Source organism: Chiloscyllium punctatum, chromosome 3, assembly GCF_047496795.1.
Source record: "Chiloscyllium punctatum isolate Juve2018m chromosome 3, sChiPun1.3, whole genome shotgun sequence".
In the NCBI taxonomy this organism is placed as follows: Eukaryota; Metazoa; Chordata; class Chondrichthyes; order Orectolobiformes; family Hemiscylliidae; genus Chiloscyllium; species Chiloscyllium punctatum.
Genome location: NC_092741.1, coordinates 9,208,683 through 9,234,696, shown reverse-complemented (window position 1 = coordinate 9,234,696; position 26,014 = coordinate 9,208,683). Strand labels below are relative to the sequence as shown.

The 26,014-nt window shown below is 46.6% G+C and overlaps 2 protein-coding genes across 2 annotated transcripts in view; both read right to left on the bottom strand.

Moving 5' to 3' along the window:
• Positions 1-26,014, bottom strand: part of LOC140455488 (uncharacterized) — a 597,350-nt gene that overhangs the window by 493,670 nt on the left and 77,666 nt on the right. The window lies entirely within an intron of this gene.
• On the bottom strand, positions 1,225-5,710 carry LOC140455424 (endogenous retrovirus group 3 member 1 Env polyprotein-like). The gene is made up of 2 exons (XM_072550288.1): positions 5,522-5,710; positions 1,225-3,222 (listed from the first exon to the last, which is right to left on the bottom strand). Exon 2 carries the CDS (start codon positions 2,724-2,726, stop codon positions 1,773-1,775), a length of 954 nt encoding a protein of 317 aa, XP_072406389.1. The 5' UTR covers positions 2,727-3,222; positions 5,522-5,710; the 3' UTR covers positions 1,225-1,772.

Below are 26,014 nucleotides of genomic sequence, written 5' to 3'. Positions count from 1 at the left end.
TCTGTTTAACACTTCTGTTTGTTTCCTTTTCCTGATCCAGTTTAAAATCATGTTTGATTCCGTAAGTTTGGAGATTTCTGATGTTCAAATTGTCAGTCATTATGAAATCCATAAAAGTATAAAAGCAAATTACTGCGGATGCTGGAATCTGGAATTATGAAATCCATGTTCACTCATCAACTACACTAATCTGATGTACTCTCCCTCCTTATCATTGAAAATTTAAACAAAATCAATTTGTTTTTAGTCATGAGATGAAGGCACAGGCCAGCATTTATTTCCCATTCCTAATTACCCAGAGGCAGTTAAGAGCCAAGCAGCTTGTTGTGGGTCTGGGGTCACATGTAGACCAGGCCAGGTCAGGATGGCAGTTGCCTCCCCTGAAGGACATTAGTGAACTGTTAGAAACGAAAATCGCTTCTTAATAATCGCTCTAGACAAATTCAGGAAAACAAAGTTTTATTAGCAAGTCTGCAGAGTCGGGCACCCTTCTGAGTAAAAGGCGCGCTGAGGCTTACAAAGTTTCTCATTATATACAGTACAAATCCCTCCCCTCCTTGGCTCTAACAAGCCATGAGGTTCACATTCTTAAAAACATCATTATTCTTCGATTTACACCCTTATCACAAAGTCTGCAACAAATGCCTCCAGACCCTCCCCTTCCTGGCTCTAACGAGCCATGAGGTTCACATTCTTAAAAACATCATTATTCTTTGATTTGCACCCTTATCACAAAGTCTTCAGAGTCTCCAAAGTTGTTTCTCTCACCCTGCAGTATTATCAGTCAAGGACTCATTCTTCCCTGCCTGTGTTAATGGTTTCATCAATCAAGGGCCTGTTTGTTTTTACTCTGCTCACAAATTGTCAGCATTCTGCACAATTTAAACTATTCTACTTTTGAGTATACAAAATGTTTTAGAAAAGAAACAAAAGTTTTGTCTTTTATTATAGATCAGTCTGTGGTCCAGGCACATCTTAAAGTTTAAACCGAAATTACCTCTCACAATTCCACCCTTTTCTTTCTTTAAGATGTGCCTGACCAAGATAGCCCCCCCTCCTCAAGGGCCCGGGAAATCCTTGGTCTTTCGCAGCAACATCACTTTAAGTTCCCGTGTCCCATGTTGTGGAACCACCACTGCCTGGAGTCGGGAAATATTTTTCTGAATTAAAAACTGAATACAGGGAGTTAGGCAGGGTAATACGAGAAGAAGAATCATGCTCCCCCCAACCACCAGCAACGCCGTGCGCCACCAGCTACCACCTAGGAGACCATCCCACCATCCGATGCCACTAAGAGGACGCCAAGATTGTACTGGCACATGGGCCAATTTCCGAATTTCATCGGAAATTTTCAAAACCGCTTTACCATTATCGTCAATTTCTAGACAGCAGTTAGTCAGGTTAAACTTCCCGTACACACCCCCCTCCGAGGCCAACAGATAATCCAAGGCAAGACGGTTTTGATATATAGCAGCCCTCATCTGATCCTGCTGCTTAGCCAGCAACTCCAGGGCCAGGGCAGTCCGGTTAGTAATAACCTCTACGACTGCTTGGAGCCTGATAATTCGATTTAACATATAGATAGGAGTACGGTATCCCCATGATCCGTCCTGTGCCCATGTAGCTGGCCCGTAGTATTCAATAATCCGGGCCGGTGGCCACTCATCCCCCCAATCACCGACTTGGATATCCCTTGGCGACCTACGGAGGGAGTCAAAGAGTTTAACTCCCAAATCATCGCCTTCCTCCCGGGGTAATAGGAAGAACGCCGGTCATATTAGACCCAGGAAGCATACCCCAGCCCATCCCATGGGCAGTGTGGAGTATGCCTGATTACCGCATATCCAAAATAGGCCATCTGGAGCAGGCCCTCCCTGCCTCACAACGTCATCCCACAGCTCCTTTACCACAGGGACGTCCTCATAAGGACTAGGACCACTGCAATTCCAGTAATCAGTCCCCAGCTCGTCAGAGGAGGAATCAGTACGTAATGGAACGCAATTTCCATGATCCCGGTTTGCAATGTACCAAGTAATATCCTCAGGCCACCATACTCGCGTGGTTGCATCCAATACATTCTGACAGGGACTAATCCCTACCTCCAGTGTCCCCTTGCCTTCAATACAGAACCGGCCCTCAGGGCTGTTTGTCAGTCTCCACCCCTGGCTTTTTCTATCGTTGACACAGGTCCAAGTGGTTTGTAGCAACTCCCCTATGTCTAAGCTTTGACCAGTCCACGGCCATTGTTCCGACATATGCGGCCCCCCACAAACCCAGCAATTGCTAACATTTAAAACAGTGGCTATTCTAGAGGTGAGATCAATAAACAGGTTTTGTGTAACATCAGGGAGTTCAATCTTTCCTTCTACCTCTTCGTATACAGATGGCACTTTAGAGAGCACGACCGTTCCCTGACGGTCTTGCTCCTTCCCCAACCCCCGATCAGTGATCTGTATCTTGGTCTCCTTGACTCTGTCAACCTGCTCCCTGAGCAACACGGAGGATATGTCCCACCTCCCAGTTTTGCTAATAGACACCCAGCGGTCATTTATAGGGCATCCACGGATTTTGCCACCGTATCCTTTATTATATACCTGATAATAGGGTCTCCCATCCTCCCAACATTCGTGTCGTGCACTCACATCGTAACACCTATCGTCCACATAGGAATGGGACACAATGTTCCCGAGTAGATTCAAATCCCAAGTCTTACTATAGTTCGACATTTGTCACATCTCCCCTCACCCTCCCCCACATACAGGAGTAAATTGATCAATATCCCCACCAATACAGTCCAAGTAGAGTTCATTATTGCTGTCTTTTCAGTTTTACCACCAACGGCTTGTCCCCTTGCTCGCATGTCCAAGTGCTTTCTTCTTCAGATGGAACAGGCCCCTTTATCCTCGATGCGTGGACCCACCCTTTCTCTTTCGTCCGAACAGCTGCTTCAGTTGTTAACAGAACCAGGAACTGTCCTTCCCACCGCGGCTGGAGCTTTTCGGCCTTCCAGGTCTTAACAAGTACCCAGTCTCCGGGCTCCACCTTATGCAAGAGGAAGTCGAGCGGCGGAGTGTGAGCCAGGAGACCTTTCCTCCGGAGTTCTCTTGGGCAAATTTGACCTCAGTGGGATCCCTCCTGCGCCACGTGGTGTACCACAGATTGAGGTCACCTTTGATATTGACGCAAATGGCATCTTGAATGTCTCTGCTGTGGACAAGAGCACTGGCAAAGAGAGCAAAATCACCATCACCAATAACAAGGGCAGGTTGAGTAAGGAGGAGATCGAGAGGATAGTGCAGGAAGCGGAGAGGTACAAAGGTCAGGATGATATGCAGCGTGAGAAAATTACAGCCAAGAATTCCCTGGAGTCGTACGCATTTAACATGAAGAGTTCAGTGGAGGAAGAGAAAACGAAAGGCAAGATCAGTGAGGAAGATAAGAACAAAGTCATCGAAAAGTGTAACCAGGCCATCTCCTGGCTGGAGGCAAACCAAACAGCAGAGAAGGAGGACTTTGAGCAGCAGTTGAAAGATTTGAAAAAAAAAATATGCAAGCCCATCATTGCCAAACTTTACCAGGGAGGTATGCCCGAAGGGCCATTCTCAGAACAAGTCAGAAAGGACCCTTCTGGTGGACCAACAATTGAAGAGGTTGATTGAAACTTTAACTCTCTTCAAAGTAATATCATTTTCAGTTGGTCTCTCTTCTCCACCATTCCATCCCCCCACCTCCCTGAAATTGCAACAGTCCTTTAGAATTTCTCGGGGCTTCTGTAAACCCAGTTGATTTGGACATTTGCACAGTTAGGTAAATGATGGCCTACATTTCTGAAGTTTGGGTGTTTGAATGGTAGCAATTAAACGTGTCAATGGTGAATTTTTCTGCAAACTGTTTCCTGTATGTTTTATACATTGAGTAGTTTACACCCTTTTAGCTGCTAATGGAGTTCTTTCTCAGTTTTCTGCACACTACAAGAATGCACCGTATGATTCAGAAATTCAGTCAGTTGTCACTAATCCTGAGAAGTTATTGTTTAGACAGGTTATACTTACAGTTAAGCAAGCCAGCTATTCTTTCTGTCATGTAGTTGGAACAGTGTTCCCTTATATACAACAGAGATTCTATTTTCATACAGACCACAAGAAGGTGGTGTTATAACAATTGGCAGCCTTTGCAGACTTAATTTGTATGCAATTATTAGGGAAAGTAATCACAATTAAATATCTTTGGTGGAAAATGCATAACATCCGAGCAGTGGCTATCAATAATACAATTTCTCTCCGTGCACAACCAATTTTCAGATGATGTCCTTTGTGTTCTCCAAAAGCTTGTTTAACCATTTGAATCATTAAGTGGATAGGACCAATTTTCATGCATTGTGTGTCTGTTGCTGTCATAAATGTTTTTTTGTTTGCAGCAAAATTTAAGTTTTTTTTTGATACCTTCCAGACATTGATTCTCTCACAATCTTTTCCATTTTTATGACTTTTCTTTCAACTCTGTCTGTTTTTTTTTCCCTTGGTTAATCATTCTTTGATATTCCCTTCCTGGAATCGTTTTTCCTCACTGAGGAAACTGGGAGTCATGAACTATTTTCATAAAAGTGTGCAGTTGTTCATTAGTTGTCTTTTCTATTAAACTTCTTTCTGAGTCCACTCCAGTTAACTCTGCACAATGCCTACCTTCTTCGAGTTTATAGCACAGTTGTTTTCAACCCAGGTTTCTTACTCTTAACATGAATGCTAACTTCTATCATATTATGGTCACTGTAACCTTTAGAGTTTATTTTTACTTTGTGATCATGTATTAAACCTTCCTCAGTATATATTATCAGACGCAAAATAGCTTGATTCCCATTTGGATGTAGAACATATGATTCTAGAAAAGTGTCCTTCTGACTTCCTTAGGCAACTTGATTTTCCCAATCTACATGAAAATTAAAATCACCAGTGATAAATATACTGCCTGTTTTTTACACACCTTATTTTCTCCCTGAACTATTCTGTCCCAAAGAAAGCTACTGTTGATGGGTCTGTGGACAACTCCCAGCAGCATCTTTACCCATTATTTTTATAAGCTCCCACTTATATGGATTTTACAACATATGTTTCCAAGATCATTTCCTGCTACTTATACTTATTCTATCTACAAATAACAAAACATACCCCAGCCCATCCCTTAATCGCCTTAGATCCCTTATTTCCCATTTCCGAGGACTTCGTATTTCTCCCGTGATAATCTATCACAATGTAGCCAATTCCCGGACCTTCAGTCCCGTGATCGCCCAGGTTCCTTTGCAGGCACCCCCGGTCTTTGGATTCCTGTGTCCTACGTCTCTGTGACACAGATCACAGGCACCCCGTAGGTACACGTTCCTCCTCAAACACGGTCTCTGCAAAATCCCTCACAGGCAAGCCCCGGTCTCTAGATACCTGAGTCCCACGTCTCTGTAGAAAAATCCACAGGCACCCCGTAGGTCCCCAGGCCTCCGGAAACACGGTCCCCGCAAGTTTTTTCTTACCTGGGTTCGGTGCACCGAAATTACTCGATCGTTAACCGTCCCCACTGCCTCGGTTACACCCCTCCTTTGTTTTCCTGAGCCTCCCGGATATCACTCGCTCAAGCCGCGCGGGGCGACAAGCAAGGAATCAGGGACTGCTGAAATCAGCAGGGTGCACCTTCTCCGATGTCCTTCCTCAGCCCCCCCCGCGGCCGGAGTGTTGATCCCGGACGACGAGCCCCCAAGTTGTTAGAAACGAAAATCGCTTCTTAATAATCGCTCTAGACAAATTCAGGAAAACAAAGTTTTATTAGCAAGTCTGCAGAGTCGGGCACCCTTCTGAGTAAAAGGCGCGCTGAGGCTTACAAAGTTTCTCATTATATACAGTACAAATCCCTCCCCTCCTTGGCTCTAACAAGCCATGAGGTTCACATTCTTAAAAACATCATTATTCTTCGATTTACACCCTTATCACAAAGTCTGCAACAAATGCCTCCAGACCCTCCCCTTCCTGGCTCTAACGAGCCATGAGGTTCACATTCTTAAAAACATCATTATTCTTTGATTTGCACCCTTATCACAAAGTCTTCAGAGTCTCCAAAGTTGTTTCTCTCACCCTGCAGTATTATCAGTCAAGGACTCATTCTTCCCTGCCTGTGTTAATGGTTTCATCAATCAAGGGCCTGTTTGTTTTTACTCTGCTCACAAATTGTCAGCATTCTGCACAATTTAAACTATTCTACTTTTGAGTATACAAAATGTTTTAGAAAAGAAACAAAAGTTTTGTCTTTTATTATAGATCAGTCTGTGGTCCAGGCACATCTTAAAGTTTAAACCGAAATTACCTCTCACATGAACAAAATATGTTTTCCCCAGCAATGGATTCATGATCATTGACAGACTTACTTCTAGATTTTCTCTAAATTCTGCATTTTGGGAAAACAAATCTTAGCAGGACTTATACACTTAATGGTATGGTCCTAGGGAGTGTTGCTGAACAAAGAGACCTTGGCGTGCAGGTTCATAGCTCCTTGAAAGTGGAGTCGCAGGTAGATAGGATAGTGAAGAAGGCGTTTGGTATGCTTTCCTTTATTGGTCAGAGTGGTGAGTACAGGAGTTGGGAGGTCATGTTGCGGCTGTACAGGATATTGGTTAGGCTACTTTTGGAATATTGCGTACAATTCTGGTTTCCTTCCTATTGGAAAGATGTTGTGAAACTTGAAAGGGTTCAGAAAAGATTTACAAGGATGTTGCCAGGATTGGAGGATCTGAGCTACTGGGAGAGGTTGAACAGGCTGGGGCTGTTTTCCCTGGAGCGTCAGAGGCTGAGGGGTGACCTTATAGAGGTTTACAAAATTATGAGGGGCATGGATAGGATAAATAGGCAAAGTCTTTTCCCTGGAGTCAGGGAGTCCAGAACTAGGGGGCATAGGTTTTGGGTGAGAGGGGAAAGATATGAAAGAGACCTAAGGAGCAACTTTTTCATGCAGAGGGTGGTACGTGTATGGAATGAGCTGCCAGAGGATGAGGTGGAGGTTGTTACAATTGCAACATTTAAGAGGCATTTGGATGGGTATATGAATAGGAAGGGTTTGGAGGGATGTGGGCCAGTGCTGGCAGGTTGGACTAGATTGGGTTGGGATATCTGGTCGGCGTGGACGGGTTGGACCGAAGGGTCTGTTTCCATGCTGTACATCTCTATGACTCCATGACTCTAGTAGTTTCTTTACTCAGAGAGTAGTAAGGGCGTGGTCCGGCCTGCCTGCAGCAGAAGTAGACCCAATGATGTTAAGGGCATTTCGATGAGCATTGCACATATATTTTGTATGCAATAACCAATGCTGTGGCTTAAATGTAAAATCATTTTGCTTTCATGCTGGGTTATAACATTCAGACAGTTGGCACTTAACAAATGTTAAAATAAATAAATGTTAAAGTAAAAATTAAAAAATTTAATCAAAAAAAAACCAGAAGGTATGTTGCCTCCCTTGTGCCAGGGTCCGGGACGTCTCCGATCGGGTGTATAAGATTCTAAAAGGGTTGGGCGAACAGCCAAAAATCTTGTTACATATTGGCACTAATGATATAGCCAAGAAAAGGATTGAAGATATAAAAAGTGATTTCAGAGAGTTAGGATGGAAGCTGCAAAGCAGGAAGAACAGAGTAGTGTTCTCTAGTTTACTACCGGTGCCACGAGATAGCGAGGCAAGGAACAGGGAGCGGGCGCAGCTTAATACGTGGCTGCGCAGCTGGTGTAGGAGGGAGGGCTTCAGATATGTAGATAATTGGGATGCCTTCTGGGAAGGTGGGACTTGTACAAGAAGGATGGGTTGCATCTGAACTGCAAGGGGAGCAATGTCCTGGGTGGAAGGTTTGCTCGAGAAGTTCGAGAGGGTTTAAACTAGTATGGCAGCGGGGTGGGAACCTGAGCTGTATACCGGAGGTGAGAGTCGATGCAGATGAGGCAATAACAAGAGGTAGACCAGCTAGTGGGAAGGATTTTCCTGGCAAGGAACCAAGGTATCGGTTAAAGTGTGTTTGCTTTAACGCAAGGAGTATCATGAATAAAAGTGATGAACTTAGAGCATGGATCAGTATCTGGTGCTATGATGTTGTGGCCATAACAGAGGCATGGGTTTCTCAGGGGCAGGAATGGTTGCTGGATGTTCCAGGGTTTAGAGCATTTAAAAACAATAGGGAGGGGGGAAAAAGAGGAGGGGGTGTAGCACTACTAATCAGAGGGGGTATCACAGCTACAGAAGCTTCCATTGTCGAGGAAGATCTGCCTACCGAATCAGTATGGGTGGAAATTAGGAACAGCAAGGGAGCAGTCACCTCTTTAGGGGTTTACTACAGGCCCCCCAATAGCAGCAGGGAGATGGAAGAAAGCATAGGTCGGCAGATTTTGGAAAAGTGTGGACGTAGTAGGGTTGTTGTAATGGGTGACTTTAACTTTCCCAATATTGATTGGAACCTCCTTCAAGCAGAAGATTTGAATGGAGCTGTTTTTGTAAGGTGTGTTCAGGAGGGTTTCCTAACTCAGTACTTTGACAGGCCGACGAGGGGAGAGGCCATTCTAGACTTAGTGCTCAGAAACGAGTCTGGGCAGGTATCAGATCTTGTGGTGGGAGAGCATTTTGGTGATAGTGACCACAACTGCCTCACATTCTACATAGCTATGGAGAAGGAGAGGACTAGGCAAAATGAGAGGATATTTAATTGGGGAAGAGGAAACTATGATGTGATTAGACATGAGTTAGGAAGTATGGATTGGGAGCAATTGTTGAACGGTAAAGGCACTATAGACATGTGGAGACTGTTTAAGGAACAGTTGTTGCAAGTGATGAATAAATATGTCCCTCTGAGACAGGCAAGAAGTGGTAAGATAAAGGAACCTTGGATGACGAGAGCGGTGGAGCTTCTCGTCAAAAGGAAAAAGGGAGCTTACATAAAGTGGAGGAAGCTAGGGTGAAGCTCAGCTCTACAGGATTACAAGGTAAAAACAATGACTGCAGATGCTGAAAACCAAATACTGGATTAGTGGTGCTGGAAGAGCACAGCAGTTCAGGCAGCATCCAACGAGCAGCGAAATCGACGTTTCGGGCAAAAGCCCTTCATCAGGAATAAAGGCAGTGAGCCTGAAGCATGGAGAGATAAGCTAGAGGAGGATGAGGGTGGGGAGAAAGTATAGAGTACAATGGGTGAGTGGGGGAGGGGATGAAGGTCATAGATCAAGGAGGAGAGGGTGGAGTGGATAGGTGGAAAAGAAGATAGGCAGGTTGGACAAGACAAGGAGACAGTTACTGAGCTGGAAGTTTGAAACTAGGATGAGGTGGGGGAAGGGGAAATGAGGAAGCTGTTGAAGTCCACATTGATGCCCTGGGGTTGAAGTGTTCCGAGGCGGAAGATGAGGCGTTCTTCCTCCAGGCGTCTGGTGGTGAGGGAGCGGCGGTGAAGGAGGCCCAGGACCTCCATGTCCTCGGCAGAGTGGGAGGGGGAGTTGAAATGTTGGGCCACGGGGCGGTTTGGTTGATTGGTGCGGGTGTCTCGGAGATGTTCCCTAAAGCGCTCTGCTAGGAGGCGCCCAGTCTCCCCAATGTAGCGGAAACCACATCGGGAGCAACGGATACAATAAATGATATTGGTGGATGTGCAGGTGAAACTTTGATGGATGTGGAAGGCTCCTTTAGGGCCTTGGATAGAGGTGAGGGAGGGGTGTGGGCACAGGTTTTACAGTTCCTGCGGTGGCAGGGGAAAGTGCCAGAATGGGAGGGTGGGTCGTAGGGGGTTGTGGACCTGACCAGGTAGTCACGGAGGGAACGGTCTTTGCGGAAGGCGGAAAGGGGTGGGGAGGGAAATATATCCCTGGTGGTGGGGTCTGTTTGGAGGTGGCGGAAATGTCGGTGGATGATTTGGTTGATGCGAAGGTTTGTAGGGTGGAAGGTGAGCACCAGGGGCGTTCTGTTCTTGTTACGGTTGGAGGGGTGGGGTCTGAGGGCGGAGGTGCGGGATGTGGACGAGATGCGTTGGAGGGCATCTTTAACCACGTGGGAAGGGAAATTGCGGTCTCTAAAGAAGGAGGCCATCTGGTGTGTCCTATGGTGGAACTGGTCCTCCTGGGAGCAGATACGGCAGGGGCGGAGAAATTGGGAATACGGGATGGCATTTTTGCAAGAGATAGGGTGGGAAGAGGTGTAATCCAGGTAGCTGTGGGAGTCAGTGGGTTTGTAAAAATTGTCAGTGTCAAGTCGGTCGTCACTAATGGAGATGGAGAGGTCCAGGAAGGGGAGCGAGGTGGCAGAGATAGTTCAGGTAAATTTAAGGTCAGGGTGGAATGTGTTGGTGAAGTTGATGAATTGCTCAACCTCCTCACCGGAGCACGAGGTGGCGCCAATGCAGTCATCAATGTAGCAGAGGAAGAGGTGGGGAGTGTTGCCGGTGTAATTACGGAAGATCAACTGTTCTACATAGCCAACAAAGAGACAGGCATAGCTGGGGCCCATACGTGTGCCCATGGCTACCCCTTTGGTCTGGAGGAAGTGGGAGGATTCGAAGGAGAAATTGTTAAGGGTGAGGACCAGTTCGGCCAAACGAATGAGAGTGTCAGTGGAAGGGTACTGTTGGGGACGTCTGGAGAGGAAAAAACGGAGGGCTTGGAGGCCCTGGTCATGGCAAATGGAGGTGTAGAGGGATTGGATATCCATGGTGAAGATAAGGCGTTGGGGGCTGGGGAAACGGAAGTCTTGGAGGAGGTGGCGGGATAGGACAGTGTCAAGGTAGGTAGAGATGAGTTCAGTGGGGCAGGAGCATGCTGAGACAATGGGTCGGCCAGGGTGGTCAGGCTTGTGGATCTTGGGAAGGAGGTAGAACCGGGCAGTGCGGGGTTCCCGGATATGAGGTTGGAAGCTGTGGGTGGGAGATCTCCTGAGGTGATGAGGTTACAGGATTACAGGCAGGCGAGGAAGGAACTTAAAAATGGTCTGAGGAGAGCCAGGAGGGGGTATGACCAAGGCTTGGCAGAACGGATTAGGGAGAACACAAAGGCATTTTACACTTATGTGAGGAATAAGAGAATGGTCAAAGAAAGAGTGGGGCCGATCAGGGATAGCATAGGGAATTTGTGTGTGGAGTCTGAGGAGGTCGGGGAAGCCCTAAATGAGTTTTTTGCTTCTGTCTTTACGAAAGAAACAAACTTTGTAGTGAATGAAACCTTTGAAGAGCAGGTGTGCATGCTGAAATGGATAGAGATAGTGGAAGCTGATGTGCTGAAAATTTTGTCAAACATTAAGGTTGACAAGTCGCCAGGCCCGGACCAGATTTGCCCTCAGCTGCTTTGGGAAACGAGAAATGTAATTGCTTCGCCACTTGCGAAGATCTTTTCATCCTCACTCTCCACTGGAGTCGTACCTGAGGACTGGAGAGAGGCAAATGTAATTCCTCTCTTCAAGAAAGGAAATAGGGAAATCCCCAGCAATTACAGACCAGTAAGTCTCACGTCTGTCGTCTGCCAGATGTTAGAAAGGATTCTGAGGGATAGGATTTATGACCATCTGGAAGAGCATGGTTTGATTAAATGCAGTCAACACGGCTTTGTGAGGGGCAGGTCATACCTCACAAACCTTATCGAGTTCATTGAGGATTTGACTAAAAAAGTTGATGAGGGTCGAGCTGTGGATGTGGTGTATATGGACTTCAGTAAGGCATTTGATAAGGTTCCCCATGGTAGGCTCATTCAGAAGGTCAGGAGGAATGGGATTCGGGGGAACATAGCTGTCTGGATACAGAATTGGCTGGCCAACAGAAAACAGCGAGTGGTAGTAGAAGGAAGATATTCTGCCTGGAAGTCTTGTGGTGAGTGGTGTTCCACAGGGCTCTGTCCTTGGGCCTCTATTGTGTGTAATTTTTATTAATGACTTGGATGAGGGGATTGAAGGATGGGTCAGCAAGTTTGCAGATGACACAAAGGTTGGAGGTGTCGTTGACAGTATAGAGGGCTGTTGTAGGCTGCAGCGGGACATTGACAGGATGCAGAGATGGGCTGATAGGTGGCAGATGGAGTTCAACCTGGATAAATGCGAGGTGATGCATTTTGGAAGGTCGAATTTGAAAGCTGAGTACAGGATTAAGGATCGGATTCTTGGCAGTGTGGAGGAACAGAGGGATCTTGGGGTGCAGGTGCATAGATCCCTTAAAATGGCCACCCAAGTGGACAGGGTTGTTAAGAAAGCATATGGTGTTTTGGCTTTCATTAACAGGGGGATTGAGTTTAAGAGTCATGAGATCTTGTTGCAGCTCTATAAAACTTTGATTAGACCGCACTTGGAATACTGCGTCCAGTTCTGGTTGCCCTATTATAAGAAAGATGTGGATGCTTTGGAGCGGGTTCAGAGGAGGTTTACCAGGATGCTGCCTGGACTGGAGGGCTTATCTTATGAGGAGAGGTTGACTGAGCTCGGACTTTTTTCATTGGAGAAAAGGAGGAGAAGAGGGGGCCTAATTGAGGTATACAAGATAATGAGAGGCATAGATAGAATCGATAGCCAGAGACTATTTCCCAGGGCAGAAATGACTAACACGAGGGGTCATAGTTTTAAGCTGGTTGGAGGAAAGTATAGAGGGGATGTCAGAGGCGGGTTCTTTACACAGAGAGTTGTGAGAGCATGGAATGCGTTGCCAGCAGCAGTTGTGGAGGCAGGGTCATTGGGGACATTTAAGAGACTGCTGGACATGCATATGGTCACAGAAATTTAAGGGTGCATACATGAGGATCAGTGGTCAGCACAACATCGTGGGCTGAAGGGCCTGTTCTGTGCTGTACTGTTCTCTGTTCTATGTTCAATGTTCTGTGAATATAATGGAACGGTATAGGTTAGATGGGCATCAGATTAATTTCACAGGTCGGTGCAACTTTGAGGACTGAAGGGCCTGTACTGCACTGCAAAGTTCTGAGTTCTATGTTCTGTGTATGTCTCTTCAGCCCATTGAGTCTGTGCTCTTGAAAAGAAAACACCTAACTATTCTAATCCCATTTTCCAGCACTTGGCCCATTGCCTCGTATGGCTTGGCAATGCAAGTGTACATCTAGATAATTCTGAAAAATTATACGGGTTTCTGACTCTACCATCCTGCTAGGTAATGAGTCCCAGATTCCAACTGCAATCTGAGTGAAAAATATTCCTCACATCCCCACTAAACATACTGCCCCTTACCTAAGGCCACTTTTGGAATATTGTGCACAATTCAGGTCTCCCTCCTATTGGAAAGATGTTATGAAATTTGAAAGGGTTCAGAAAAGATTGACAAGGATATTGCCAGAGTTGGAGGATTTGAGCTATAGGGAGAGGCTGAACAGGCTGGGGCTGTTTTCCCTGGAGCATCGGAGGCTGAGGGGTGACCTTATAGAGGTTTATAAAATCATGAGGGGCATGGATAGGGTAAATAGATAAAGTATTTTCCCTGGGGTCGGGGAGTCCAGAACTAGAGGGCATAGGTTTAGGGTGAGAGGTGAAAGATATAAAAGGGACCTAAGGGGCAACGTTTTCGTGCAGAGGGTGGTGCGTGTGTGGAATGAGCTGCCAGAGGAAGTACTGGAGGCTGGTACAATTACAGCATGTAAAAGGATGGGTATATGAATAGGAAGGGTACACAGGAATATGGGCCAAGTTCTGTCAAATGGGACTTGATTAATTTAGGATATCTGGTCAGCATGGGCGAGTTGGACTGAAAGGTTACTGCTATTAGTCATTTTTATAAATAACCTGGATGAGTGAGTAGAAGGATGGGTTAGTAAATTTGTGGATGACACTAAACCCAGTGGAGTTGTGGACAGTGTGGAAGGATGTTGCAGGCTATAGAGGAACATAGCTAAGCTGCAGAGCTGGGCAGAGAGGTGACAAATGGAGTTTAATGCAGAAAAGTGTGAAGTGATTCACTTTGGAAGGAGTAACAGGAATACCTGATGAAGGGCTTTTGACCGAAACGTCGATTTCGCTGCTCGTTGGATGCTGCCTGAACTGCTGTGCTCTTCCAGCATCACTAATCCAGTATAAGGTGTACAGTGTGTTAACTTTTATTGGTAGAGGGATTGAGTTTTGGATCTGTGAAGTCATGCTGCAGCTGTACAAACCTCTCGTGTAGCTGCAGTTGAAGTATTGCACTCAGCTCTGGCTGCCGCATTATAGGAAGAAATGGAAGCTTTGGAAAGGGCACAGAGGAGATTTCCCAGGATTTTGCCTGGGATGAAGGGAAGGTCTTATGAGGAAAGGTGAGGGGCTTGAGGTTGTATTTGTTTGAGAGAAGAAGATTAAAAGATGTCTTAATAGAGATATACAAGATGATCAGAGGATTAGACAGGGTGGACAGTGAGAGCCTTTTTCCTTTGATGGTGATGGCTAGCACAAGGGGACATAGCTTTAAATTGAGGGGTGATAGACATAGGGCAGATGTCAGAGGGAGTTTCTTTACTCAGAGTGTAGTAGGGGCGTGGAACACACTGCCTGCAGCAGTAGGAGACTCACCAACTTTAAGGGCATTTAAGTGGTCATTGGATAAATATATGAATGATGATGGAATAGTGGAGGTTAGATGGGCTTCAGGTCGGTACCTCAGGTTGGTACAAATCCGTGGGCCAAATGGCCTGTACTGCCCTGTATTGTTCTGTGTTCTATGTTTTATGTCTGTTTCCATGCTGTACATCTCTGTGACTCTAAGGTCGATACCCCCTGGTTATTGATCCTTTCATCAAGGGAAAAGTTCCTTTGTGTCTCCTCTGTATATGCCTCTCTTAATTTTATGTACCTCAATGTCTCCTCTCAGTCCCCCCCTCTGCTCCAAGGAAAATGAGCTCAGCCCATCCAATCACTGTTCATCACTTGTATTGGAACATAGGAAAAGGAGTCAGAACCTGTTGTTGCATTCAAAGAGGTGCCTTTGGTCTGATCCCTAAATAACTTTGCTTAACAATAAATCATCTCAGATTTAAGATGAACAACTGATCCAGCATCCACTGCTGTTTGTGGAAGAGAGTTCCCAAGCCCTGCCACCCTTACACATAGAAGCGCTTCTGAACATCTCCTAAATGGTGTGGCCCTGATTCTTAGACTATGCCCCCAGCTCTGGAATCAGAAGTGATGTAGGCTTTGTGACATTGTTGCTAGGTAAGTAAACCAGAAGGGCAGGCAATTGTTCCCACCCAGACAGATGGTGAAATGTGACTTCAGGAAAAATCTGCAATCAAGAGTCTAATGGTGCATGTGAAGCCTTTGTTAATTGTCAGGAAAAGTCCACCTGGTTCAGTAATATCCTTTAGGAAAGGAAATTGACATCTTTACGTAGTCTAGCCTACATGTGCTCTCGTTCCCTCCCACAGATATTTAGGTTAGGTGAATTGGCCATGCTAAATTGCCCATATTGCCCTGGGATGTGTGGGTTGGTCTTGGGAAATGCATGGTGATCGGGTGTGGGTGTGGGTGTGGGTGTGGGTGGGATGCTCTTTGGAGGGGCAGTGTGACCTCGATGGGCTGAATGGCCTGCTTCCACATTGCAGGTTTTGTATTCTATGTGACTCCATACCTACAACATTATGGTTGACCCTAACTGCCCTCTTGGCAATTGTAGATGGACATGAAATGCTGACTGGAACAGTAACAACAATGTCCCAGAAACAAATTTAAAAATCTCCAGCAAGTGGAAATAGTTTATTCTTATCTACCCTGTCTTTCTCTGTTAATACCTGAAAGACTTCCAACTGATCAGTTCAAACCTCATAAATTTAGAGAATACAGACCTAATTTAGATAATCTCACCTCATAATTTGTCACCTGATACCATGGTATCATTCTTTAAACCTACATTGTGTTCCCTCCTAGGCCTTCCTATCCTTACTAAGGATCTAAATAATTCTTAAAGTTATGCTCACAATCCTCCAAGTAGGGTCTAACTAGGGTTTTGTATAGTTGCAGCATAACTTTTGCATTGTTCTACTCTAGTCTTCTAGATATAAAGGCCAGCAATCTGTTAACTTTCTTGATTATTCTTTGCTAAAACTGTTCAGGCTACAGCTGTAAACTTTTCAATGCCATTGTGTCATACAGCACGGAAACACACACCCTTTGGTGCAACTCATCTATGCTGACCAGATATCCCAACCTAATCTAGTTTCATTTGTCAGCACTTGGCCCATAACTTTCCAACCCCTTCCTATTCATATACCCATCCAGATGCCTTTTAATTGTTCCAATTGTACGAGCCTCCACCACTTCCTCTGGCAGCTCATTCCATACACATACCCTCCTCTGCACGCTAAAGTTGGCCCTTAGGTCTCTTTTATATCTTACCCCTCTCACCTTAAACGTATGCCCTCTAGTTTTGGACTCCCCCACCCCAGGGAAAGGACCTTGTCTATTTATGCTATCCATGCCCCTCAAGATTTTATAGACCTCTCTAAGGTCACCCCTAAATCTTGGAGGCTCCAGGGAAAACAGCCCCAGCCTATTCAATCTCTCCCTCTAGCTGAAATCCTCTAACCCTGGCAACATCTTTGTAAAAATTTTCTGATCCCTTTCAAGTTTCACAACATCCTTCTGATAGGAAGGAGACCAAAATGACACACAATATTCCTAAAGTGGCCTAACTCACAACCTTTACAACCGCAACATGCCCTCCCAACTCCTGTACTCCAAGCTCTGACGATTAATGGAATGCATATCAAACGCCTTCTTCACTATCCTATCTACCTGCGACTCTACTTTCAAGGAGCTATGAACCTGCACTTCAAGATCTCTTTGTTCAACAACACTCCTGAGGACCTTACCATTAAGTGTATACATCCTGCTAAGATTTGCTTTCCCAAAATGCAGGACCTCACATTTATCTAAATTAAACTCAATTTGCCACTTCTCAGCCCATTGGCCCATCTGATCAAGATCCCGTTGTAATCTGAGGTAACCTTCTTCGCTGTCTCCAATTTTGATGTCATCTGCAAACTTACTAACTATACCTTTTATGATTGCATCCAAATCATTTATATAATTGATGAAAAGTAGTGGACTCAGCACCCATCCTTGTGGCACTCCACTGGTCACTAAACAAGGAAGTTAAGGATAATATAAACACAACGGCTAAAGCATACCATATTGCAAATGTGAGTGGCATACCGGAAGATTGGGAAACTTTCAAAGATCACTAAAGGGTTACTTAAAAAGATGTAAAAAGAGCAAAAATAAATTACAAAATAAAACAAAGCAAATATAAAAGCAGGTAGTGAAAGCTTCTATAAATGTATTTAAAAAATGAAGAGAATTGTTTGTTAGAATTAGCTTTATTCTCACATGTACTCAAATGAGTGCGGTGATAAGTTTACAAGTCACCACTTACAGTGACATCTTAGGTACAAAGGTACCTGGTCACAGATTTATAAATACATATTTTTAGGCAAACCAAAGTTAGAAAAATGAAGAAATAAAAGTTCAGAATAACAGTCCTTCCAACCCAGTCCATGCCAGCACCCAGTCTCCAGACCGTGTCGGCCTTCACCTCAAGGCCAGAAGAGCAGGATGAGGTCATGCTGACCGCCAGACTGGGCCGAGAGACCACCACACCGGGCCGAGAGACCACCACACCAGGCCGAGAGACCACCACACCGGGCCGAGAGACCACCACACCGGGCCAAGAGACCACCACACCGGGCCGAGAGACCGCCACACCGGGCCGAGAGACCACCACACCAGGCCGAGAGACCACCACACCAGGCCGAGAGACCGCCACACCAGGCCGAGAGACCACCACACCGGGCCGAGAGACCACCACACCGGGCCGAGAGACCACCACACTGGGCTGAGAGACCACCACACCGGGCCGAGAGACCACCACACCAGGCCGAGAGACCGCCACACCAGGCCGAGAGACCACCACACCGGGCCGAGAGACCACCACACCGGGCCGAGAGACCGCCACACCGGGCCGAGAGACCGCCACACCGGGCCGAGAGACCGCCACACCAGGCCGAGAGACCACCACACCGGGCCGAGAGACCGCCACACCAGGCCGAGAGACCGCCACACCGGGCCGAGAGACCACCACACCGGGCCGAGAGACCACCACACCGGGCCGAGAGACCACCACACCAGGCCGAGAGACCGCCACACCGGACCGAGAGACCGCCACACCGGGTCGAGAGACCACCACACCGGGCCGAGAGACCGCCACACCGGGTCGAGAGACCACCACACCGGACCGAGAGACCACCACACCAGGCCGAGAGACCACCACACCGGGCCGAGAGACCGCCACACCGGGTCGAGAGACCACCACACCGGGCCGAGAGACCACCACACCAGGCCGAGAGACCACCACACCAGGCCGAGAGACCACCACACCGGGCCGAGAGACCACCACACCAGGCCGAGAGACCGCCACACCGGGCCGAGAGACCACCACACCAGGCCGAGAGACCACCACACCGGGCCGAGAGACCGCCACACCAGGCCGAGAGACCACCACACCGGGCCGAGAGACCACCACACCAGGCTGAGAGACCGCCACACCAGGCCGAGAGACCACCACACCGGGCCGAGAGACCACCACACCGGGCCGAGAGACCACCACACCGGGCCGAGAGACCACCACACCGGGCCGAGAGACTGCCACACCGGGCCGAGAGACCACCACACCAGGCTGAGAGACCGCCACACCAGGCCGAGAGACCACCACACCGGGCCGAGAGACCACCACACCGGGCCGAGAGACCACCACACCAGGCTGAGAGACCACCACACCGGACCGAGAGACCGCCACACCGGGCCGAGACACCACCACACCAGGCCGAGAGACCGCCACACCAGGCCGAGAGGCCACCACACCGGGCTGGGAGACAGACACACCGGGCCGAGAGACCACCACACCGGGCTGGGAGACAGACACACCGGGCCGAGAGACAGGCATGCTGGGTTGGGAGGATGCCACGCAAAGTCTGCGCTGGGGCCGGGAGTTCAGGACATCACTAAAGGTAAATTAAGGAAGCACAAATGGGAAACAAAATGAAACGGATGGAGCAGACGTGTTGACCTGCTTGAAGCAGTTTTTCTCCACCCAGGGTGAAATTGTCTGCGTAGCCAGCTAAAATAAATACTGGTCCCTTGCAGGATGAGACCAGGGAGTTAATAGTGGGAACACAAAAATGACAGAGACACAAAGTCAATGTTTGCCTCAGCCGTTATGTACCACGATTTCTGGCTGCTCACCCTCCCTCTTTAGAATCTCGTGAACCCGATCGGCGACATCCTGGACCCTGGCACCAGGGAGGCAACATACCTTCTGGGACTCCCGTTCCTGACCTCAAAATCTCCTGTCAATCTGTCTAACTATTGAGTCCCTTACTACGAGCGCTTTTCTATTTCTCTCACTTCCCTTCTGAGCCACAGTGCCAGGCTCAGTGCCAGAGACCTGACAACTATGGCTTTCCCCAGGTAGGCTGTCCCCACCAGCAGTATCCAACACGGTATACTTATTGCTGAGGGGAACAGCAACAGGGGATCCCTGCTCTGATCATCGGTTCCCTTTCCTCCCCCTGACAGTAACCCAGCTGTCCTTATCCTGTGTCTGGGGAGTGACCACCTCCCTGTACATCCTCTCAATTTCCTCCTCAGCCTCCCGGATGATCCATAGTTCATCCAGCTCCAGCTCCAGCTCCAGTTCCCCAACTCGGATTTCAAGGAGCTGGAGTTGGGTGCACTTCCTGCAAATATAGTCGACAGAGACATGTGAAGTGTCTCTCACCTGCCACATTCTGCAGGAGGAACATGCAGCTACCCTGAGTAAAGGACTTCTGGGGAGTTTTTAAGTGGGTTAGATCTCACCCACTTAAAAACTCCCCAGAAATCCTTCGCTCCTCCCTCGCACCTCTCGACAAATGGAGGCCCCGACACCTGAACTAAGGTTTTTAAACCGTTAGACTCACTGTAGTTCTCCCTATATTCCATGAGATCTAACCTTGCTCACCAGTCTCCTATGGGGAACCTTGTCAAATGCCTTACTGAAGTCTATATAGATCACATCCACTGCACATTAGGTTATGATACTGCGAAATTTGCTAATTCCATAAAGAAAGGTTCCAACATATAACATTCTTATTGAAAAAGGAAGGAGGCAGAAAGTGGGAAACCGTAGACCAGTTAGATTAACGTGTGATGTTAGGAAATTGTTGGAATCGATAAGACCATAAGAAATAAAAACAGGAGTAGGCTGTTCAACTCGAGCCTGCTCCACCATTCAATAGAATCAGGGCTAATCTGACATTCCTCATGCCCACATACCTGCCTTTTCCCCAAAACCCACAATTCCCCTAAAACCAACAGTCTATCTGTCTCAGCCTCAAATGTACACAAGGGCATCAACCCCATAGCTCTCTGTGGCAAAAAGTTCCAAAGACTAAGAAATTCCTCCTTATGTCAGTTTTAAATTATCTCTTTTTTATGCGGAGATTCTGCCCTCTTGTGTTAGACTCTCCCCTGAAGGGAAACATACTCTCATTATTTACCCTGTCAAGCCCCTTAAGAAAGAAAAAGTGAGGACTGCAGACGCTGGAGATCAGAGTCGAGAGTGAGATGCTGGAAAAACACAGCAGGCCAGGCAGAATCTGAGGAGCAGGAGAAACGACGTTTCAGGCATAAGCCTCATTCCTGATGAAGGATTTATGCCCAAAACATTGATTCTCCTGCTCCTCAGATGCTTCCTGACCTGCTGTGCTTTTCCAGCATCACAGATCCTTTAAGAATCCTACATGTTTCAATGAGATCACCTCTCACTCCTCGAAATTCCAGTGAGTAGAGTCCCACATTGTTTAACCTTGCTCATAACACAATCCTTCCATACCTAGTGAACCTTCTTTGAACTGCCTCCAATGAAAGAATATCATTCTTTAAATTTGGGGGCCAAAACTGCTCATATACTGCAGATGTGGTACAGGTGCTGTCAGACTTCCCAACTCTTATACTCTAACACCCTTGAAATAAGAGTAAACATTTTATTGTGGTAGATTATTTTACAGGAGAAAGTGAGGACTGCAGATGCTGGAGATCAGAGCTGAAAATGTGTTGCTGGAAAAGCACAGCAGGTCAGGCAGCATCCAAGGAGCAGGAGAGTCAACATTTCTCATGAAGTGATCCTGCCTGAAACGTCAATTTTCTTGCTCCTCCGATGCTGCCTGACCTGCTGTGCTTTTCCAGTACCACTCTAATCTTGACTCCAGCATCTGCAGTACCGACTTCCGCCTAGTGAAAAAAAAATCCTCAGGTCTTTTAAGTCTTTCTCCTCTCACCTTAAAAATATGCCCCATCGTTTTCAACTCTGCCAACCTGGGGAAACAACCTTTGCCATTCACTTTATCTATGCCCCTCATGATTTTGTAAACCTCTTTAAGGTCACCCCTCAACCACCTATGCCAGTGAAAAAAGTCCCAGACTATTCTCTCCTTAGAACTCAAATCTGCAGTCCTGGCAACATCCTTGTAAATCTTGTCTGAACCCTCTCCAATTTAATAATATCCTTCTTTTAGCAGTGTGACTCGAACTATACACAGTACTTCAAAACTCTTCAATGTCATCTACAACCTCAACATGATGTCCCAACCCCTCATAAAAAAATGAAAAAACTGCAGACACTGGAAATCAGAAACTAAAACAGAATTTGTTGGAAAATCTCAGCAGGTCTGGAGTATCTGTGGAGAGAAATCAAAATTAACATATTGTGCCTTTCTTCAGATCTGATGGTAGCTAGGTAAAAGTTAGTTTTTGTCCAGAAGTTATGATGGAGGAGGGGGTAAGGAGTAAATAATAGGTGGAGATAGAGGTCAAAGAGAGATAAGAACAGTTGGACAGACAAAGGAAGGAAAAACAGTCAGCCTAGGAGAGTGAATACCTGCTAATGGGGACAATCAATGACTGACAATATGATGTGTGTAATATCAGTGCGTGTGATAAGAATGCTGGGCTAAGGACATGGGAAAAGGTGCCTCAAGACCCAAAGTTGTTGAACCTCAATATTGAGTCCAGGAGGCTGTAGAGTTAACAGGTAGATAATGAGGTGCTGTTCTTCCTGCTTCTGCTGAGCCTCGTTAGAGCATTGCAGCAAACCTGAGACAGAGAAGTTGGCCAGGGAACAAAGTGGTGTCAGGAGTGAAGGACGAGTGGACCAAGGTGAGCCAGAGGGAACAGACCATGCAGAAAGCTAACAAGATTTTCATTTGATTTGATTATTATTGTCACATGTACCTAAGTACAGTGAAAGGATTTGTTTTGCAAGCAGCACAGACAGATCATAACATAGAAGGACATACAGGTCATAGGGTTATTAGACAGTGAGGCATACAAGGTTACAGCTGCACAGGAGGTGCACAAAAGCAAGATCAATATTTGGTTTGGAATTAGAGAGAGGTCCACTCAACAATCTAATAACAGCAGGGAAGAAGCTGTTTGTCAACCTGTGGGTACAAGTGCTTAAGCTTCTGTATTTTCTGCCCCACGGAAAATGAGGGAAGAGAGTGTTATGGGGGGGGAGGGGTCTCTGATGATGATGAAGAGAGTGTTACCGAGGTGAGAGGGGTCGCTGATGGTGTTGGAAGAGAATGTTACGGGATGGGAGGGGTCTCTGATGGTGTTTGAAGACAGTGTTACCGGGATGGGAGGGGTCTCTGATGGTGTCGGAAGACAGTGTCACCAGGGTGGGAGGGATTTCTGATGTTTTTGCCAGCCTTTCTGTGGCAATGAGCAGTGTAGGAGTCCATGGATGGGAGGCTGACTTTTGTGGTGGCCTGAAGTGAGTACACTTTTCGATGGTGTCCTACGGTACTGGGCAGAGCAGTTACCGTATCAGGCAGTTATACATCCGGATAAAGTGCTCTCTGTGGTGTTTCTGCAAATGTTGATAAATGTCCTTTTGGACATGCCAAAGTTCCTAAGCCTCCAGACAATAAAAGCCATTGTTGTGCCTTCTTGACCATTGCATCTACGCGGGAGATCCAGGGAGATTCTATGTTGTAATACCCTGTGATTCCATAAACATGAGAGTTTCTAGGAATTTGGTGCTTTCAATCCTCTCCACATCATCTCCATTGATTTAGACAGGGGCATGGTCCTCCTCCTTTCTTCCTGAAGTGAATAGTCAGTTCTTTTGTTTTGCTGACACTGGGAGAGATTGTTATCTTTGCAACACGACACCTAGCATTCTATCTCCTTCCTATACTCTGACTCATCATAGTTTGATATCTGACCTACAACGGTGGTGTCATCAGCGAACGTGTAGGTGGCATTCATACGAAATTTGACCACACAGCCATGGGTGCACAGGGAGTACAGTAGGGGGCTGAGTACATATCCTTGCAGGGATTATCATGGAGGAGGTTCTGTTGTCTATCTTCACTGATCGTGGTTTGCAGTTCAGGACGTAGTTGCAGAGGGCACAGCTGAGACCCAAGTCTCAGAGTTCTGAGGTTACTGTAGTTGTGGATATGTTCACTGAGCTGGGAAGTTCATTTGCAGACATTTTAAACCCCTGTCTAGGTGACATCTTCAGTGCTTTGGAGCCTCCTGTGAAGCGCAGCTGTACTGTGTCTTTTGGAATTTGTTTGATTTTAGTTCTGTTGCTTTCGGTTGCCAGTTCCAGTTATTCATTGTAGTGGCCAGTATACTGAGTCTAGGTCAATGTGTTTGTTGAATGAGTCCGTGGCTGAGTGCCATGTTTCTAGAAATTTTCTGGCTGTCCTGTTTAGCTTGTGCTACGATCATTGTGTTGTCCCTGTCGAATTTGTGTTCTTTGTCATCTGTGTGTATGGCTACTGGGGACAGCTGGTCGTGGCATTTAGTAGCTAGTTGGCGTTCATGGATGCGGATTGGTAGTTGCTGCCTATCTGCCCTATAAAGTGTTTCGTGCAGTCTTTGCATGGAAAAATTACATTTGTCTTACACATGATGGGTTTTGGGACTTTTATTTTGGTGAGACATGTGTTTAAATTGTAATCATGTGAATGAACCAAATAAATTCCAGAAGACACAGTACAGCAACATTTCACAGGAGACTCCAAATCACTGAAAATATCACCTAGACAAGGGACAAAACATCTGCAAATCAACTTCCCAGATCAGCGAACATACCCACAACTATGACAACCAGCATCGAGCTACAAATCTTTACACAAACCTTGAGTTTTGAGGTTAGATTGGTTGGGATTATAGTGTTGAAGATGGGGCTATAGTTAATAATGTAGGAGCCTGACATAGGTATTGTATTATCCAGATGTTCCAGGATGGGTGTAGGGCCACGGAAATGGCATCCGCTGTGGACCTGTTTCATTGATAGGCAAATTGCAGAGAATCAAGGCAGGCTGGGAGGCTACAATTGATGTGGGCCATGACTAACCTTCCAAAGCACTTCATAATTGTTGAGGTCAGAGCTACTGGGTGGTAGTCATTGATACACGCTTGTATGAGTTTTCTTTGCAACTGGTATGATGGTGGTTTTCAGATTGTAGGAAAGAGAGACTAAAGGTGTCAGCAAATACTTATCTGATATCTGAAGCAGTGACTGAGGGAGCAAGTACATCCGGGGCTCTCGGGGAAGGTGACTTCACACCACTTATATTCTGATCGAACTGAAAATAAAAGGTGTTGAGTCCATCAGGGAGGGTTGTGTTTTTGATTACTATTTTACTCTGCTTCATTTTGTATCCCATTATTTCATGTAGGCCTTGCCAGAGGTGACAGGTGCCTGTGTGGTTAGTTTGGAACTCTAACTTGGTCCAGTCTTGCCTCTTGGAATTTCTAATGGCCTTGTGGAGGTCATATCTGGATTTACTGGAAAGCTCTGGGTCATCTGACTTGAATGGTGCACACCTGGTCTTTAGTAGGCAATGGATTTCTTGCTTCATCCAAGGTTTCTGTGTGGGGAACAAACGGATTGACTTCTTTAGCACGCAGTCCTCGACACACTTGCTAATGAAGTTTATGATGTTAGTGTCATTCTCGTCTAGGATGTTTGCTGAATTCTTGAATGTGGTCCAACTCACCAATTCCAACAAGGAGGGGAGGGGAACATGTGTCTGGTGGTGGCCTCCTTGGAAGTGACAGAAATGATGGTTAATGATCCTCTGGACATGGATGCTGGTGGGTTGGTGGGCGAGGATAAAGGGAACCCTATTGCTCCTTTGGAAGGAAAGACAGGGAGTTAGGACAGAAGGGCGAGTGATCAGTCAAACTCACCTAAGGGCCCTGTCAACAATGGTGCTGAGGATTCTTCGGTTGAGGAAGCAGGTGGACATTTCGGAGGCCGCCTTGTCAAAGTTGGCATTATCAGAACAGGGAGAAAGTGAGAGCTGCAGATGCTGGAGATCAGAGCTGAAAATGTGTTGCTGGAAAAGCGCAGCAGGTCAGGCAGCATCCAAGGAGCAGGAGAATCGACGTTTCAGGCCCGAAACGTCGATTCTCCTGCTCCTTGGATGCTGCCTGACCTGCTGCGCTTTTCCAGCAACACATTATCAGAACGGGTATGGTGGAGATGGAGGAACTGGGATAATAGAGTTTTTACAGAAAGTAGGGTGTGAGAATGTATAGTCACGATAATTGGGTGTCAGTGAGTTTGTAGTGAGTATTGGTGGTCAGCCTATCCCCAGAAATAGCAACAGAAACGTTGAGAAAGGGATGGGAGATGAAGGCTTTTGCCTGAGATGTCGAGTTTCCTGCTTCTTGGATGCTTCCTGACCTGCTGTGCTTTTCCAGCACCACTCTAATCTAGACTCTTGATTTCCAACATCTGCAGTCCTCACTTTTGCCATGGGAGGAATCCCTTTGGATTAGGCGAAGGTGAGAGCCAGGTGGAAATTGGAAGTGAAATTAATAAACCTTTCCAATTCTGGACATGAAAAGGAAGCAGTGCCAATAATATCAGCGATATACCAGAGAAAGAGTTGTGGGTGAGGGCCTGAATAGGACTGGAACAAGAAATGTTCCACGGACCCCACAAAGATTT